At 37.0% G+C, this 20,298-nt stretch overlaps 1 protein-coding gene across 3 annotated transcripts; it reads right to left on the bottom strand.

The window, feature by feature from the left end:
• Positions 1-1,514: 1,514 nt before the first annotated feature.
• Positions 1,515-7,315, bottom strand: LOC149784333 (uncharacterized). Of its 3 annotated transcripts, XM_089932375.1 has the most exons (4): positions 7,112-7,315; positions 5,571-5,973; positions 3,023-3,243; positions 1,515-2,033 (listed from the first exon to the last, which is right to left on the bottom strand). In XM_089932375.1, the coding sequence occupies exons 1-4, from the start codon at positions 7,241-7,243 to the stop codon at positions 2,028-2,030; spliced, it is 762 nt and encodes a 253-aa protein (XP_089788501.1). In that variant the 5' UTR covers positions 7,244-7,315; the 3' UTR covers positions 1,515-2,027. The 3 variants fall into 3 exon arrangements, with proteins under 3 accessions (XP_089788501.1, XP_089788502.1, XP_089788500.1); XM_089932376.1 differs by lacking the exon at positions 3,023-3,243 and having other exon boundaries at positions 7,112-7,291; XM_089932374.1 differs by lacking the exon at positions 1,515-2,033 and having other exon boundaries at positions 3,102-5,973.
• Positions 7,316-20,298: the final 12,983 nt, after the last annotated feature.

Below are 20,298 nucleotides of genomic sequence, written 5' to 3'. Positions count from 1 at the left end.
CCAATGTTAAATTCCCTTGTCCCCAGAGTGGATGTCTTTTTTTGCCCATGTTAAATTTCCATTGTCCCTAGAGTGACCCAGGGTGGTTAATGTTAAATTTCCATTGTCGCTAATCTTACCCAGGGGTGTTTTTAATGTTAATTCCCATTGTCGCTAATCTCACCCCATTCACTACTAATACTACATATAGGGCCAAATTTTGAATTCAATTTACTGCAATATTGTATCGACAACTGTTACAGAAATGTGTGGCGCAAATGAACATTTGTAAGAAAATGACATGAAAGCAATCAAGCATCTCTCCATTGTGGGTCCAAAAACTATAATGTGAAATCTATGACTATTGCACATTCATATATTTTCTCTTTTTTAAACAAAATGGCAATGATTTCATTGTATAAGTACGTAATCCAAGGTCAGTAGCTTCAAAATCTTCATCCTTAGATAAAGGCACGGTAATTTTGAAAAATACATAAATTAATCATGTTGAAGATATTGAAAATTTCAGAAAACGCAAAGTAAGGAAACTTCACAAAAGGATATATGTAAATGGAAAAAAGGATATATGATGATGAATAAAATGTATGAGTAAAGAGAAGAAAGAGGCACAAGTACCATACACCTGAAGTTTACTGATACTCGTCTGTGGTAGTTCAGTCAGGACTGTCTCAGTAATTGCTACAAAAACCATTAAAATCGTATGACACATCAAGCTCTGTTAGGACTGGAGGGATGGGAAAGAATTATGATTGTAGAGACTTGTTTTCGCGTCCTAAGAGTGATTATCAAAGTTTCCTAACATGTTAAATAAATCTGAGATAGAAAACAGGTAAAGGAAGTGTGAAAAGTACAATGCTATCACGATTCTTTCCTGATATCGGTACTACAGTCTGCGTAATCGGTAACAGTCTGCTGTTTACTATCAGTGCTTTTTTTTTTTAGTCAAGGTGTTCATCCTCACTTACCAGTGCTTCGGGTTTTGCAGCTCATTGTTTTAACAATATATGTAAAAATGTCAATGACTTAAAAGTGAATAGATATGTGTATTGTAGAAAAGCTGTCTTCTTTTTTCTTCTTCTTCCTTCTTCTTCTTTTTCTTCTTCTCCTTCTTCTTCTTCTTCTTATTATTATTATTATTATTATTATTATTTAATCAATCTTTTAAACGGTCCTTTTTAACCCGGGCCTTTTACGTAAAATTTATGATCTCTAAATATACTACCCGTATCTCCAAGAATTCTTTGCAAGTGACGCGAAGGATGCTGACCCATATATTCATACTCCTTAACTATCTTCCATTGGCTAAACGAGTCATGTGACCTCATTCCTGGGTTCAGCTGGCCCCCCAATGGTCAATATTGCTTTGTTTCAATTGCATAACAAGACCCATTCACCTCTCATCACAAATATCCTTGCACTAGTGCAAATAGTTTTGTGATGAAGTGTGTGTGAGAGGATAACAAAATTAAGGAGGAAAGTAAGAATTTGAACATAATGAATAACACTGAAAACGATTTGTTGATGCAGGCCACATAAGTGACAATTGTATTGAAAATAATAATATATTCATATGATCTAACATGCATAAGGTTATTTTCAAAATTACTTTAACATAGTATGTGATAAACTACATAGTTTAAATTCAGACCTGAATGTAAATTTGTAACCATCAAACCAAAAAACAATCCATTTGGGAGCTGAGACCGCCATAACACAGGAACCATGCAAGTCACCCACTTTGCATGGGGCCTGTGCAGCCCCAAAATGGACAGTGGCCCGCATCAACCGTGCCTTTCTCAGCCTGCTCCCCGACATTTGTGACTCCCACATGAGAATGATAGAAGTGCCAACTGTGAAGATTGCACCTAGTGAACAAATATCAATGCTGTTATATTCATGTTTAAGTTATACTGTTCTTGACTTCAGCTGAGGTTTCATCGTGTGTACTTTTCCTGTCACATTTATCAGCAGTGAACCCACTTGCTATTCTGATGTGATTATACAGAGTGTTCAGGTCTGTGAACTCACTAGACCTGAAATGGAAAGAAATGTTTGCACAAGTATTTATGTGACATGAAAATAATGTGATATAACATATCTATATATAATGTTGGGATTAGTGGTGAACCTGATATTTACCCAGGTTATGATTATGATGGAAAATTTACTTGAAGATGGATTTTAAACAAAATGTAACTGAGAACACCTCATACCTCTTTGTGTGCAAACTTAACTGAAACCCCAAAAGAAATTAGAGGTTGGAGTGACGTTCAGAACATCTAATATATCGCTTGAAAGCATCCGATTTCCATCGCCCTAATTCACGAATCTGACTATCGGACAAGCCCTGCGCAGCAGCAGTTGTTGCTGCTCCGATTCTAAAGCTATGACTCTTGAAGCATTTTGGATCAAATCTGCAGAACTGCAGAGCGAGTTTTAGCTGTGCATTGAATTCTGCCCGAGTTATAGGTGTGTTTGAAAGATACATGAATATTGGGCCTGGACCCATACCTCGCTTTTGGATGTATCACTGGAGATTTGAGACCGGACACACTGCAGTATTATTTTTTTTTTTTTTTATTTTTAAAGTGAACTTCTGACCCTGACTGTGTTTGAAGGTGTTAAATATCAGAGTGATGGAATGGTGATCAAGAGCCAACTGATCAATGTGCAACAGATTAGGGTTATGGAGGCTAAGGGACTGCACTGTGATCTCCCCAATTCTCAGGAAGGCATGGAATGCCAAGGAAAACATAGCTCGAAATAGGAGCTGTTTGTACCAAGAAGTTATAGTGCAAGTTGTAGCGTGGATAAGTTTTTCTAACATACACTTATCAATTGGCAATCTCACATCACAAGAAACTTTATTTCTGTGGCATGCTTGCAGCAGTTTCTGTATTAGAAAAGAGTTTGTAGGGTCTGTATAATTATTGATTTTGTGTACAAACCCAATGGCAGATACATATGAGGATATTGTTGTTGAGACATAGTGCTTGTTCACCAGATAAGAGATGAAAAGTACCATATTAGCCTGAGAGACTGGGATTGAGGTTTCCAATGTATATTCTGCAGTGAAAGCTCGATATAAGTTCCAGCTGCGTCGGTAGGCTGCTTTTGACATTCGTGTCAATGTACTATCCAGTAGTGTATCAAGTGTGTTTGTTAGTGAATCAAGTTGGGAAGTGCCGGTATTGACACTGGTTCTGGGTCTGCATGTGGAGCCAAGGTCCGGAATCTGTGCACCTGCAATCGAGAAAGAGCATCAGCCAGAACATTTTTCTTTCCCGGGATGTGACAGGTTTGAAATAGTATGTTGTATCTGAGGCATGCAAGGACCAGGTCTCTAACAAGGTACATAATGGAAGGGTTCTTTGAGGTTTGCTTATTTACAATATCAACCAATGCCTTGTTGTCAGTGTGAAAGTAAATGCAATTGTTTGCAAGTTGAGGAGCCCAAATTTTGATGGCTAGAACAATTGGATATAGCTCAAGGACTGTGATATCTAGCGCTTGCCATTCTTTATTCCATGTGCCATAGAACCATTTGCTGCCTAGTACACCACCATAGCCAACTGTGCTTGATGCATCAGTGTGCAAATGAATGGCATCAGAGTGCAGCCAGCGATCAGGGAGGAATAAAGATTTACCATTGAATTCTCTTAGGAATGTGTACCACAGCTGCAGATCAGCCCGAACGTCCTTCGTAATGCGTATGAAGTGATGTGGTTTTGACACACCCACTGTCCGATCAATCAACCTTCTCAAGAAAGCTCTGCCTGGCAGGACAACTGCACATGCAAAATTGAGTGTACCAATTATGGATTGGAGATTAAGGAGCGTCATTTTGTTTTTTGTAGGCAGAGTGTTATCAGACTGTAGCAGTTCTGGAGTTTATCTATGGGAAGTCTTACCTCCATCTTGATTGTATCCAGTTCATAGCCCAAAAAGGTCAATGTTGTACTGGGAAGAAATGTTTTTTCCTCAGACATGGGAACCCCAATATCTGCACAAAGAATTAAGAATTGGTCTAATTTCTCCTTACAGGTGTTATAGTTTGATTCCAACAGAAGAAAGTCATCTAAAACATGTACCATGTGACCAATGCCCAATTTGTGTCCCGCCACCCACTGTAATGCAGTGCTTAAATATTCAAAGATTTTACAACTGGAGCTACAGCCCATGGGAAGGCACTTGTCATAATAATATAGGTCATTCCAAGAGAAGCCAAACATATGATACTGAGTCGGGCAGAGTGGAACAATTCTGAAGGCACTAGCTATGTCAGTTTTTGCCATAACACAACCTCTACTAAGTTTTTTAATGATTGCAATAGCATGTTCCACAGTTTGATATTGAACAACACTTTTTTCTGGGGATATACCATCATTTATAGAAAACCCTGGAGGATGTGATAAATGGTGAATCATGCGAAAAGTACCAGGTGTTTTCTTTGGAACCAAGCCAAGTGGTGATATCTGAAATAGCGAGAAAGGGTGGCTCTTGAAAGGCCCTGCAAACCTGCCAGCCTCAAGCTCTTTGTCTATTTTGTCTTGCACGATCTGTGGATTTTGTATGGCTGATTTCAGATTATGTGATTGAAATGGGGACAGAGAACCCTCGTGCCCCACTTTAAATCCAAATGTAAACCCATGTATCAAAATTTGTATCATGGCAGTGTTGTACCCTTTCAACCAATGTTGTAACCTTTCAGCTTTAGCAGGAGTAGGAAGCTTACTGTTTTCGCAGTTCCCCTTTTCCTTGCTGGCTGTGTTGAAGGGAGTTTGATGTAGGTCCTTGGGACTGAGTAGGTTTGTAGCTACCACGAAAGGGCTGCATGCTGTCAGTTCTAGCTTGTTTTGGGGCATATTTTGGCAACAATTTGAATGGGTGTTGAATGGGCAGTTTGCATTTGCTGAACGGATGGGCTTCCAAGCAATTGAAACAATTATGCTGGTATTTACAAGCTAGCCCTGCCAAACACTGCAGCCCCTTATGGTAGTTAAAGCAGGCCCCTTTTGGGGGATTTGATTTTGAGACTGCAGACAGTAATGTGGCAGTGCTGGTGGCAGTCCTGTCACCAATGCTGTCCAGAACAGATCGCATGTAAAGTTCAAGGTGGGTGGAACCCCACTTTGCCTCTCCCCTCTCTATCATGCGACGAAACTGCTCATCATAGTATCTCCAATGAGCCCTGCGCTCAGACAACTTCATGACGATTTCCATGTGGTGAGATAACACTGTGCTCAACCTAGGGGATTTCATGCATATTACTGTAGCAAATCTGTTCCATGCTGTCAACCACTGATTGATCGAGAGTGGGGACTTCCTGGCCATGGGGACTAGGTTAAATTCAGATGTGTTTGAAGTGATATTGCACTGTAATCTATATGTATTGTCCATGGATGTCGAAAGGAGATTTTGAAAATCTATGTATGTCCCAGCCCAAATCTGCTGCTTAATTTTATCAGTTATAGAGGCAGTTATATCAATTGATGTGCTTACAAAGTTGGACTGACTGTGTGTATCTAATATGTTAATAGGTGCTAATAAATCACTCAGAGTACCTATACCTGTATGACAGACTCCAGTTAAGGCTGAGGTAGCCTGTGCAATGCTTCCCCCAACGGATGTTTCAACATTTCTTTCTGTTTGGGCTCTTGAGGAGGCAGATGGCCCTTGCTCTGTTTCCTGCGACAACATGGCAGGTTGTTGTGGACTAGTGGTCCCATGCAGTATCTCCAAGATGTGGTCCAGCTTTCTGTCCACTTGCGCAGTGATCACAGGTGCAATCTGCTGTACTACCTGCTGTGCTATCCGGTCAATGGTAGCTTGGTCTACTGTATCTGCATGTGTTGCTCCCGTTCCATGCTGCTGTTTTTGGCGATCAACTGCTCTAATCCGTGAACCAGATGACTGAACCCTCTTTACAGCCTGTTCAACCCCTGCTGATGCTTTGCGCTTGGGTGGCATGATCTGGTTAGGTTAGAAAAATGAATGTATTAAACATAATAGTAAATAGTAAGAAAGAAGTAAAATGGACTACCACGTATGGTCCTATGCACAAGGCATGTTATTATTTAATGAAAAATGCACAAACATATTATCACTGGCAAACCAATGCATGTAAGGTTACCTGATATAATTTCTTCATTGATAGACACAAATATACATACATATATATACATATATATATATATATATAAACCCTTTGTCCTTAGCAAAATGGCTTATGTATAGAAGGTGGCGGTCTGGTATGCAACCAGACCTGTTATCAGGCCAACCGGCTGATGCAAAAGTGCAAAAGAAAAAGAGGACAGGTACGGGACCTGGCCTGTTATCTCCCAAAGTGAGCAGATAACAAAAGATATTGAAACATGTTCCAGGAAGCCACTCAAAAAGGACCCCTTGTGAAATAATTAATACTTACGAACAAGGATTTGGTATATAATCATTTAACGGGGGGGGGGGCACCAAATATATTAAGGGGAACCCCTATTATGTAGAACAGAGTGGCTTGCCAGGAACAAGTCCCAAAAGGATCAGGTACGGGACCTGACCCAGTGCCTCCACAATGGCAGACACTAAGGTTGTTTACGAAAAACAAAGGAACAGGTACGGGACCTGGCCTTATATCTCCCTTTGTGGGCAGATACAAATAAAATTGAAAGCAAAATTAGTACAAGAGCTAACCTAGCCTAGTTATCGTTGAATGATTGTACGTTATTTTATAACATGCATTGAGAAGAGCTCCCCGAAGTGACTTATAAAGGTGCCACTGTCCTTTAGGGGACAAATGAATGCCATCTGAGCGAAACTTCTCCCTCACATGAGGCCTATCGAAGGCAAATTTGCTATTATGGTTCCAAAATGTTAAATAAGGATAAGCAGACACTTCAGATCGCACAATATCATTGACCTCCTTTGCTAAGTGACAGTACATCTCCTTATAGTTTTTATCGGCTGCTTCATTGTTATGGTTTAGTATTCCCGCGACCCCAACTTGGTGTAACGTTGCCGGGAATCTAGGCATAAGCTGACACAGAACGATCTGTTTAACCTTATATTTCGTATGTAAAAGCGTAGCCAATGCGACCATCTTATGTGCAATTACCTCTGGCGATGTCTCTGCGTTTACATCGTTGTCCCCAATCAGAAGAATTACAATATCGGGGTTTCTTAAGCGGACTTCATTCATGTCAAGGCGCAAAAACTTATCGATTGTGCGCCCCCCGATACCCTTCATGTTTACATTACAAACTTCCGTTACATTAAAAGACGGACTTAGTCTAAGATCCGTCCCGGACCTCAAATACCGATCTAACCATTTACAAAGTGACTGGCCCATAATGATTGCTTTTGTCATTGTCTTTCCAAAATTTAAACGATGGCTATGTACATAAAGAAAATTCTACTAACCTTCTTCTTTCCAAAGTGCGAGCAAGAAAATGATCCTCAGAATTATGAGAAATAATTGTGCAATAAAACAAGAACAATTAAAAGGATCGAAAGGAAAAAAAAAAAAAAAATGTAAAATTTATGATCTCTAAATATATTACCCGTATCTCCAAGAATTCTTTGCAAGTGACGCGAAGGATGCTGACCCATATATTCATACTCCTTAACTATCTTCCATTGGCTAAACGAGTCATGTGACATCATTCCTGGGTTCAGCTGGCCCCCCAATGGTCAATATTGCTTTGTTTCAATTGCATAACAAGACCCATTCACCTCTCATCACAAATATCCTTGCACTAGCGCAAATAGTTTTTTTCATTTCCATCATTTCAAAAGTGTTAGGCATTCTAGCCAACTTCGTGGCTAAATAACATATAATCTTTCAACTATGGTTGTCTTACTTTCATGTAGATGAGTTTGGCTCTTGTCATGATGACTGTTGGACATTAGATACCTTGTCCTGATTAATGTTTCAAAAGCAGTTGTCCGTCATATCGTGATAAATTGTGAGACATGACTATAGCAATATTGACGAAAAGTTCCCGTAACTCAGGGTGTCCTATTCGTTCTAAGTGTTGTTAATATGGTTTCAAACACATTAGGAAAAATCAGCAAGAGTAAGAGAGCTCCGAAAGATTTTCTTCTCGTCTTTCTGGAATCTTAATGCAGTTGGGACAATGAAAACTATAGGTTCTTGTATACACTTGTCAGAAGCATGATAAGCTACGGAAATATCAGATATGTGAATGTCACACTCATATATATATATATATATATATATATATATATATATATATATATATATATATATATATATATATATGTGTGTGTGTGTGTGTGTGTGGTCTCAAAAAGGGAATCTTTTCTGTCCGGGACGAAAATGAACCTTTGGGTTATTCGTTCGAATAAGATTTCGATAAGTGAAGCGCAATCTCAATAATTCGAAAGCACTTTCAATTACTAAGGTTCACTTGCAAGTAGAGCAATGAACTCGTGCTTTTCTTTCAGAAATACGATGTTTGGAAGCCAAAGACCCCCGACATCTATCTCCGACTGTTAAATCCTTGATCACATTTCTCGCAAAAGTAAGTGTATCGAAAAAATTATGTAAGAATGGTAGTGGCATCGAAATGCTATTGATGATCATAGAAATGCTATTGATGATGGGAAATCAGGTAATCGAAACACAACAGCTCTTCTATCCACTTGAGAATACAATTTTAACGTGTCTTGAATTTGATTCATTTCCCAGGGCGTAATCTGGTGTTCTGGTTGGAGTGATATGTACTTGTTTCTCATTCTTATTCTGAAATAACTTTTAAAAAGTCAATTTCAATTATATCAGTAGAGAATTAAATCACATGATATGTGTCTTTATAATAAACATACATCATGACGTATCGCAGTTATCCCAAAGTTTAGGTTGCTACATCTTTTTAAAATTAAACAAATGATAAATTGAAATTGTTCAAATAAAAGTAATATCCATACATTTTTATTGACTTCAGAATGCATCAGACGAGTACAGGTTTTATTCCTTTATTACAGATACAAAGGTAGTTTACGATAAAGCAAATAAATCTGATTGATGAGCAAACTTTGTTCATTACAGAAAAAAGAAAATGCATCAGTATATTTCATATTGTTCACAAAAGTAAATATACTTGTTTGATAATGCTGGGTATTTTCTGAGGAAAATAATTTTAATAATTTTCAGGAGTGAAATAATATTATAACCAAGAAATTATAAGTTTTATTGTACGCTTGCGTGGTCGAGCGATAAGCAGACGAAATGTGTTGAAGTCCGACAGCAAAATTCTTTGTTTGCTTTCTTCATTTGCTATTTTACTTTAAACTGGAAAGGAGAATTATGTTACTATTATATTCTGAATATTCACAAACCACAACAGAACATGGCAGTATACAAACTTACATTGCTGGTAAAATCCACAAGCAAACCAACCAACAACAGAACATAAACTGTAAATCGCTGACATCGCGGTATCCAGTAAGAAATTGAATACTTCTGCCTGTCATACATATTGATAGCTAAGCTACGATGTCGTAGCCTCGACAACATCGAGGCTACGAAGTTATCCTGTACCTTGCAATGGAGTAAATACAACTTTAGTCAGAAACAAAAAGATGTTTAGAGATTTAAAAAAATCTACTACCTAAGTAGAGTTCTGTTTTTGGCATGTTTACGCCATGACAGACAGCACGAGATTCTCGCGGTAATTCTTTTCCAAATAAGGTTTGTTGCAACATATTTAAATATCTACAGTATGTTATTCAATACATGGCATATTTACCACGATATGTTATTCAATACACGACATATTTACTATGATATGTCGTAGCAAGCAATTCTAAGATACTGAATCAAATACATGGAATTCATGGTGGCATGAATTAGGAGAATTAATCCATGTGTAATTCTCGTCCCAGTTTAAAGCTGGCACTTCATATATATATATATATATATATATATATATATATATATATATATATATATATATATATATATATATATATCGAAATAGTTTTGGTTAAATAAATCAAGATGAAGACTTTGATACCCGATACAAGTCACGACTAGGGAAATGAGACCGCCATTTCACTGCTGGCAATTGAGGACCGTTGACAGCTCTGTAAGAAAATAAATAAGAAAAATGTGCCCCGCCCCCCTTTATTGTGTCATCAACTATGCATGGATTAAGGAGCATAAATATTTACAATTTAAACAGAATTATCTCAAAAAGACTTTAACAAATTAGCACACACACACACACACACACACACAGACACACACATGCATACATACATACATACATACATGCATACATGCATGCATACATACATACATGCATGCATGCATACATACATACATACATACATATATACATGCATGCATGCATGCATACATACATACATACATACATACATACATACATTCCATTATAGTCTTAATTTTGGAAGCACTTTAGCAACCCATGTCCCTCTTCATATTTACCTTTAGTTAGAAAGGTTTATCCTCCAGGGTTTTTGCGCGGTTCTGGTATTTTTCTTTACATTTGTGTAACTTTGCTTAAAATTTACATCGTATGACCTTGCTTGTGCTGATGTACCCTTGAACGCTAATACATACATGCACTTTTTTTTCTCTTTACTTTAAGGGTTATAAGCAGTGGTGCAAGTAGATTTTACCTGTTACCTGTACCGACCCCCCAAGGAAACAACACCCACCCACCCCAAATAAAACAGACTTTATATATAAAATGTACGCTGCATCATTGATACGATGATGCATCAGATGTATGTTTCATTTAAAGGAGACTAGGCTCGCCGACTTTCCATTTAATGAAAAATTTATACAGCAAGTGGTATAACGTTGATACAGCGTACATGCTATATATTTTATTTATATCACATACAAATACATACTTGCATTTCAAGCGCAGTTAAGATTGACTAAAAGCAACTGTGTCTTGACGGAATGAATGAACTCTGCACAGTCCTGTCCATTGTGTCAGCTACAAAATGTAGTTCTTAACCCTTTGAGAGTAATTGCAAATTGATAGGTTGTTCTTTTAGTTTTTGAACTTATTTTTTCATTCATATTGGTTAAATAAATATAAGACACACTTCTGATTTAAACAAGATGGTTTTTATATATATATATATATGAAGAAAGTAGAGCCCTACAAAGACAGCAAGGTTAACTACATGAATAATTAAAGTACTGACCTTCACATACAGGTTAGCATATTTAAATGAGTTGGAAATAGAAATTTTAAAGTTAAATGAGGAACCAGCAAGAGGTAACTCAGGCAATGAGATGTATTTACTGTTACGTATATCTGATTTAATTCATATTTATTTTAATTTAATTGTTTGTCAGTTAAATTTTTTATTCTATTTTCAGAAAATTGTTTGACCTTGACTGTTAGTTTATAAACACCAGGTTTTGATCTAAATTCTGACCTTGTTTCAGAACTTGTAGCTACCTTTATAAACAAGTTCTATTTTATTTTAAAATGATTGGTTGTTTCCAAGGTCATGATGGCATTACATATAAGATATAAACGATTTTTTAAATTTTTTTATTTCTTGGAGTACAAATGGCTGATTTTCGTCAGGGTCATTTTTTGTGTGCGTGACATAAAAACGATCACGTGACCTGTCGTTTCGATTTCACAATTCCGGTTTTTTCCATTACGCGCATTTGTTAGTTTTAATAGAGATGCTTTGAGAGAGATTTCTCAATTTTGGGCTTTTTACAATGATGTCAAGTTATTTTGTTGTAGCCGGATTTTGTTGATGTTCCTTTCCATTGTGTAAATTTGTCATCAGACATAGTTTCAGGACCCGTGACAGTCAGAACAGTCTCTGTTTTACCCGTGAGGGCATTCATTTATTACTAGGCAACGACCTAGCTGGAGACAAGGTTGTGGTTAACCCACTTGTAACTGACAAGCCTTGTTTGGATCAGAAAGTTGATTCAATTGAAAAAGAATTCCTTGATGTATTTACAACTTGTACAGTTACCAGAGTTATGGCAAAGAAAGCTCTTGAGAATGATGTTGACAAGGAAAGTTTTCTTTTAGCTGACACATGTATTGGTCAGGCTTTTAATGATGTAACTTTCACTCCTTATTTGGATCAAGCAGAAGGTATTGATCACAGTGATCCTCTTTTAACGACCCATTCTCTTTATTCTAATCAGGGTGATAAACGACCTGTCGTCAAACAGGAAAAAGATCCTGAGATCTCCTGTTTGTTTCAAAATGCCATTAGTGAAACTGAAGCTACTAAAGTTCTTGTCTGTTATTTCATTAAAAATTGATTTCTTATGAGAAAATGGAGACCTCCCGAGGTATCTGCTGATGACGAATGGTCAGTGAACTATTAAATTGTAGTTCCAAAACTTTACAGACAGGAAATACTTAGTCTGGCCCAAGACACTCCATTGGCTGGTCATTTAGGGATCAGTAAAACGTATCACAAGATCTTAACTCGCTTATATTAGCCAAAAATCAAGATTGATGTTGGTAAACACTGTAGATCTTGTCATACCCGTCAAATGGTAGGGAAACCAATCAGAAAATTCCCAAGGCTCATCTACAACATATTCCTGCCTTTGACGAACCATTCAGTAGAATTGTGGTAGATTGTGTTGGTCCCTTACCTAAGACCAAATCAGGTAACCAATACTTGTTGACCATTATGTGTACGTTAATAAGGTTTCCAGAGGCAATTCCCTTGAGGAATAAAAAACAACAACCTAAAACAATAGTAAAAGCTTTGATAAAGTCTTTTACTCAGTTTGGCCAGTCTAACTCAATGCTTACATCGATGATGTCATCATCTACAACGACATCCGGTAAGGACATTTAGCAACAATTCGGAAATTCTTTGACAGACTCACAGATGTATGTTTGACAATTCATTTATCTAAAAGTGAGTTCTGCCTTGCTAGTGTTACATTTCTGGGAGACATCGTGGGACATGGACAAGTTTAACCTATAGATGCTAAGGTCAGGGCTATCTCTGAATTTCCCGTGCCTGTTAATAAAAAGTAACTGATGCGATTTTTAGGTATGGTCGGATACTATCGAAACTTTTGTTCCAATTTTTCTAACATTGCTGAACCCCTGACAAATGTATTGAGTAAGAAAAACCAGTTCCTTAGGACAGAAAAATGTCAGGAGGATTTTGAAAAGTTGAAAGCCATACTTAAAAGCGCACCAGTTCTTACAGCTCCAAATTTCAGCCAATCTTTTAAACTGTATGTTGATGCAAGTGATGTTGGGGTTGGAGCAGTTTTGATTCAAGAAGATGAAAGTGGTACTGATCATCCAGTGTGCTATTTTTCCAAGAAATTAAATAAGCACCAAAGGAATTATTCAACAATCGAGAATGAATGTTTGGCTTTGATATTGGCATTACAACATTTTGAAGTTTACCTTAGTTCAGCTCCTTCCTTGATTGTTGTATTTAGTGACCACAACCCCAAGATGAAAAATAAAAATCAAAGACTACTAAAGTTGAGTTTGTTGTTACAGGAATATAATCTTGACATCAGGCACATCAAGGGAAAAGACAATTTAATAGCAGATGCACCTTCCCGTGTATAGAAATGTATTATTTCATATACACTGTTTGTAATTCATAACAGTACTTCTTATGTTTTTCTTAAAACTCAGGTATTAATCTATGGTAAAAAGAAAGCTTTATCATATAAATCTTTCTTTTTATGGGGGAAGGAGTTACGTATATCTGATTTACTTCATATTTATTTTAATTTAATTGATTGTCAGTTTTAAATTTTTTATTCTATTATATGCTATCATAATGAAAATTTATTCACTAGAAATAATACTTTTTCAGAAAATTGTTTGACCCTGATTGTTATTTTAATAACACCAGGTGTTTATCTAGATTCTGGCCTTATTTCAGAACTTGTAGCTACTTTCAAAAACAAATTCTATTTTATTTTAAACTGATTGGTTGTTTCCAAGGTCATTATGGGATTACAGTTAAGATGTAAACAAATTTTTTTTTATTTCTTGGAGTGAAAATGATTGATTTTCGTTAGGGTCATTTTTGGTGTACGTGACATAAACACGATCACGTGACACCCCACCCTTTCGATTTCGCAATTCCGGTTTTCCATCACGCGCATTTGTTAGTTTTAATATAGATGCTTTGAGAGAGATTTCTAAGTTTTGAGCTTTTTACACTGAGGTCAAGTTATAGCCAGATTTATAGTTCTAATTTTCAGTTGGATTTCAAAAGGATTAATTATTTTTTCTCTGGAAATATTTTGAGGAGTGCTTGCGCAGAAATTTTGGAAAGACATTGCTTACAAGTTTAAATTGGATTTCCAACACCGGAGAGCTATTATTTGTATTTCTACAAGGAACTGTAGATAAGCACATACTGACTACAGCATATGTCATTGTCATCCATCTTGGATTTTACATCAGGATTCGAACTTGAAATTATTCGAACATTTGTTACTAGAACTTTTGGAAAATAATTCGTGGATTATTCTTAGATTATTTTTTGGATTTAATTCTTGAAACCGTAAGTTCTGCTCCATTTGTCATTTTTACAGAATATTTTCCAAGAAAATAAATTATTTGTTAAATTTTAAAAAGAGTGTCGTTTTCACTCTTTCTTTCTTACTGTTTATTCGAGCCTAAACACGTAACATTACAGTTCGTCTAAGTTATTATTATAATTTAATTAACATTGCTGCTCTTATGTTACTTGTTTAGGGTTGAAAAAACAGCAAGACAAGAAAGAATGAAAACAACAAGCTTGAAAAATACAATAATTTATTTCCCTGGAAAAAATCTGTAAAAATGATTAAATAAAATTATGAACTTATGGTTTTATAGAATCAAATCCAAAAATAATCCAAACATAATCCGAGAATAAAAATTTTACTCGTCCTAATAACAAAATGTTCTACTTATTTCAGATTCAAATCCCGACGAAGAATCCAAGATGGAAGACGATGATGTATGCTGTAATCTGTAGTAATGAAGTCTACAGTTCCTTGTAGTAACAAAAATTATCACTCCGGTTTCTGATAGAATAAATTTTGTTATAAAAAAACGTCCTTGTTCCACAATTTTCATGAGCACACGTATTTCCAGAAAAATAACAGAATTAATCCTTTTGAATCCAAGTAATTTGAAATAACTCCAAACCAAGTAATTTTAAATAACTCCAAACAGCACAACATGCAACTAACAGTTTAACAGCCCAATTTCTACTGAGATTAATTCTCCAAAACATAGGTTATATGGTCTTTCTAAAACGTAAACATTGGTCACGTGATCATTTCTGGAATTTTTTTAGAAGCAAGTACTTGTTACAGATCACGTTTACCCAGTGTGACCCTGAAGAAAACGAATCATTTTTACTCTAAGAAATAATTTTAACAAAATGTTTATATCTTAAAGACAAAGTCCCATAATGACCTTGGAAACAACCAATCATTTTAAAATAAAATAGAACTTGTTTACGAAGGTTGCTACAAATTCTGAAAGAAGGCCAGGATTTAGATCAACAATATCATGTGATGAAAAATAAAATTTGTTAAAACTGACAAACAAGTCAATTGAAATAAATATATATTAAATCAGATATAGTTAAATCAAATATACATAACAGCTAGCAACCATATAATTGTTTTTCTCCGTTTCTAACTTTCTCCTTGCCGTTGCTTCACGTGACTTTATTTTTTCATCAGTCATAGGTCCAGAGACATCGTCGCATGACACAGACGAAAAATCGCCAGCTCACATTTTAACGGATCTTACCAAAGTCCAGACAGAAAGGGGGTGGGGGTGGGTTTAACATGCCATTTTCCAATAAACGCACACTTGCAACTTGACCAGAAACCTTTACTTCATATCAAATTCCAAATTCACTAGATTGAATAAACTGCCAATGGACTTTAATGTGTTGTTAAATGTTCACTGTGACTTCTAAAACAGAATGTACCAAAATTAAACTAAAGTGTCTCTCTTTCTTGATTTTCTAAAGACTATTTATAAAAATAAAAATAAAAAACAGATACGTACTCACACATGCACACATTTCAAACTTGATTGGTAAAGGGATTTAAGTTTCACTTGAGTGGCATATCTTTTCTAGAGAGGTGGGTGGCCCTAGAAAGGACCATTTTTTAAAACAAAGGACATGACACGATGAGCGAGCATTAACTGCCTTGTAATCTTGTCACGGCCAAGTATTACTTCTTCACCTGCCACTGTGAATGATTTGGTAGTTATCGTTGCTGTTGGAGGTATTTCGGATAGTTATCGTAAAGGTAGTGATGACTGGATTATAATTTTTGGCACGGCAATGTCTTTTTTTTCTTGGGTCGAGTTAAAGAAGTCTGATACATTTGTCTCAGACACGTTAACTCTGCTAAAATGTCAAGTAGCGTTAGACATCCTAGTGGACATCGAGCAGTTACTCTAACAAGTAGAGGCTCAATGGTATATCCTAGCCCACGTGAGAAGGGAAGCCACCGCCCTCCAAAGAGCTATGAGCCTTATCTATAATGTCATGAACGAGGAAAAGGAGATGAAAACCCTATTGTATAAGAAGATGAAGAAAAAAGAAAATTAGAAGAAAAAAACAGAGTTTGAGAGACTGAATGAACACTGGAAGAAGATAAGAGAATAGGACATCCGGACTGTATGCCAGAGGATGGAAAGAAGATGAATTTATTTCCGAAATTGAGGAAATTGTGTAAGACCTGGTGGGCAGGGAGAAAATAGAAGACATCCCAACGGTCCTTTTCAGGGCCACTCATTTACCTAACAATGATATACTCTTTAACTGACACTAAAAAAAATCTTTGTGTTATACAGCTATTGTCTGTTTTCAACTCCAACCACATAAAAATATTGTTGTCTTGGTGTTGTATATGTACTGTTTATGATTTAACCTAAAGCCCTTACCCATTACCCTTTCCCATTCGACCCCATAAACGTTTTGACCCCATAAACAATTCTGAGTCTTTAAACCGTTTGAATCTATATTGTAATTCCTATGTTAATTTCCCGTTTGAATCTATAGTACCATCTCCATGGGTATCAGGCGATTGTGGTCAAGTACTTGCAATACTGTTCCCAGTGGCGTGACGTCGCATGTGTTAGTTTCCCACTGAGGATATGATGCATTCCATTGTTAGCTTCCAGTTGAGATTAGTGCCATTTTGAGGCTATTTCACCACAGAAAACTACTAACGTTTCCAAGATGCAAGACATACTTTATATATTGTAATATGTATAATGTACTCATATAGGACATGTTTTCGGTATTTTCACAAGTGAATTTGTTACCTGCATTTCGCATGCCATCTCACGATCTTTTGACCTCAGATATAAATAGAATCAGTACGTATTGTAACCTTGTGTGGTTTTGTATGCATATGTTATGTTGTCAGTAATAAACGTCTGCTGAAATCACCTTGTATTACGAATAAATTATCCAGGGCATCGCTAATATTATTTCATAAATTCAATGTTTCACATGCAATCAGTATCAATACATATTAATTCGCCATTTGCACTTTCTTTAGTCGGTGAGCGCTATGCAGTCGGATTGACATTTCCTATAAATAGCGCCACTGGTGATTTTTTTTTTTTTACAAGCACACATGTACATGATTGCAACCCGTGTGAGACCAAGCAAAACTTCTGCTTGGACACAAGCATTGTGTCTGTAGATGAAATGAGGGTCAATATTGTGACTTGAGCACTAAAATCTCACAGGTAAATAGTTGCATATATCAACAGATCTGTATTCTCTGGCAATCAAAGGTTTACGCGATTTTTACAGAAAAGAAATCGGTTAACTATTTTGGGGTTCCATATCTGTGCGCGTAGTCGTCAGAAGTTTTCCATTTCAACCAGCACGCGTTGGATCTCCGCCATTGTAATCGTGTTATCTACAATGGCCACTTAGAACAGCGTACGGCTTGGCATTCAGGCTACTTTGGGCCACCGCGAGAATTTCTAAATAAACACGTATTCGTTTGTGTAAATGTAATGAAATTATCTGTTCGGTACCATCAGTCACATCAGTTGCTAGCGATACAGCCCTGACAACAAAAGCCATTAGTATGAGTATTATAGTTGCCGATGTCAGAATTTTAGCCACACCCGTTGCTGTGTCGAGTTCATAAAAAGTATTCACCACAACACACGCATTTGTTCTTCGAGAGTAAAACGGTTTTCCTGACGATTTCATTTCTCAGTATTTGTTCCACCTTGATTATGTTTTCGAGTCGGTAGCTTTTAGGGTCTTTCACAGTTCTTCTGTTAATAATGCATAGCGGAGTATAATTGTTTACAAGCTGTCCTTATTCGGATGCAACCAAACAAGAATTATTTTTTATTAGTACAATTGGATGACAAGTGGGGTAAAATCACCATCGATGATGGCAAGCCTTGCAAGCTGATCCGCCACTCCGTCATGTTAAATTCCTCAACATCATCATCGTGTGCATGTTCAGAATCCATCATGTATATGTAATGATGAATCTTGAACACAAACACAAAAGACATTTGGAAAAATGTTGAGTCCTTGGAACTGAAATTTAGTTACGGTCACCAATGACACTGACAGTCTATATATTAAACATTTTGGAATCTTGTCGTCAGGGATTCAGCATATTGTTACTGGTTCACGATATAGGAAATTGTTTTTATCAATATTACTTGACCATCAGCGTCACCACCGTCACGCCATATTGCATAGTTATCTTTACCCTTTCGAACTAACACGACTGTGTATTTGGCTCCGAAAATATACTTGACATCTGAGCAAAACTCGAATATACTTGACATCTGAGGAATTGTATACGAAAACATTAATGGATCTCCTTGAAATACCATCGACGCATCGAAGTTGAAGTTCAGATTTGAGCTGGTTGCAGAAATCCGCACACGCTAGGTCTGGTGTGCATGACACCAGGATGTTGGCCAAGGAAAACATCCTTCGGAAGTTGACAAATGATATGCGGAATTTTCTCGGTTATGGTCTTTTGTGCCCTCATAAACATTTTAGTAGGATCAGCGGATATCGCATTACTGTCGTTATAACGGGCGAGTAAATGAATTGTAGCAATATCGACTTTAAACAAACACGGTTCCGTTAATGATATATCTTCTGCTTTTAAACAATGCAATGATCCAGTTTTTGCCAATCCTAACTTGGTACCATCGATGCAGTTATCAACGTTGTCGTCACGTACAAATTTTCCTTCGCTTTCCAAGAAGATCTGAAAAGAAATATCTAGATGTTTCATGTACTTGTAGGCCTGCTCGTCCACATTGATTGGAGAGCTTGGCTCAGTAAGAATAATTATGATAATCTTAAACGATTGGATCTTGCAGTACGAACGCGTCCATGTCCAACGTTAGATCGGATACATCTTTTCATTCAGCAATGGTGAAACCTCATATATAATCAGCTTTGTATTATACCTTCTGCGTCCCGTCCACAACTATAATCGGATCACGTTGCCAGATTTGCAATCATCGAATCGGTATTGGCTAATGCTAATTCAACCTGTCGTAGTTGAGCAGCTTCATTAGTGAGTTTGCCAACCGGGGCTGACATTGTTTCTGTTGATATTTGTATCTGTTGATATTTGTATCTGCAGAAACCTCGCTTAGCGAATCATAATTGTTGTAATTGATCTCGCATTGATTGAACTCTCTGCGTTCTGAGTTTTTAAGCGATTCGCGGCAGCGCTATTGATTCTAACTTGCTGAGCAATCGGTGCAGCGCGAGAGGCCAAGCCCCCAAGAACCTTTGGCACTCCTGTGAGCAATTCCCGGATGACATCACGGATGTACACGATTGTAATCCGTGTGAAACCAAGCGATGCTTCCACGAGGACCCCAGGATTTTGTCTGTAGATGAACTCCATGTCAATATTGTGAATGTAGCACTACAAGCTTTTCCGTACCTTTTCTCGCTTTGATAACATGAATTGGTATTACAGTCATTTTATGAGATATTAAGCCGATGTCTATTGTACAGTTGTATCGTCAAGTGTCCTTTCGGAGACTAAACGCATGCCACTCCTGGTCTACGAGGAAAAATGAACGCGTATCAACGGGGAATTTCATGGAATATATACAGACGATATTGGAATTATCGAGAGCAAATCACCTAGGGGACATTCGAGGCTAATCCGAAAAATGTGTAAGCTTCCCACGGCTAGACCTGAACGGTGACTGCCACTACTGCCATCGTAAGTTAGATTAAACGGAACTGTGGAATCTTATTATCTTCAAGACA

This window comes from Sinohyriopsis cumingii, chromosome 14, assembly GCF_028554795.1.
Source record: "Sinohyriopsis cumingii isolate HCF-2022 chromosome 14, ASM2855479v2, whole genome shotgun sequence".
In the NCBI taxonomy this organism is placed as follows: Eukaryota; Metazoa; Mollusca; class Bivalvia; order Unionida; family Unionidae; genus Sinohyriopsis; species Sinohyriopsis cumingii.
Note: the sequence above shows the minus strand (reverse complement) of the source record. Positions and strands in the feature narration are given on the sequence as shown.

Excerpts from the sequence above, each read along its gene's own strand:
- LOC149784333 (XM_089932374.1), bottom strand. The coding sequence starts at position 7,243 with ATGAAGGGTATCGGGGGGCGCACAATCGATAAGTTTTTGCGCCTTGAC. Across the intron at positions 5,974-7,111 it reads ACGCAGAGACATCGCCAGAG|ATCATGCCACCCAAGCGCAA; the intron begins GTAATTGCACAT and ends TAACCTAACCAG.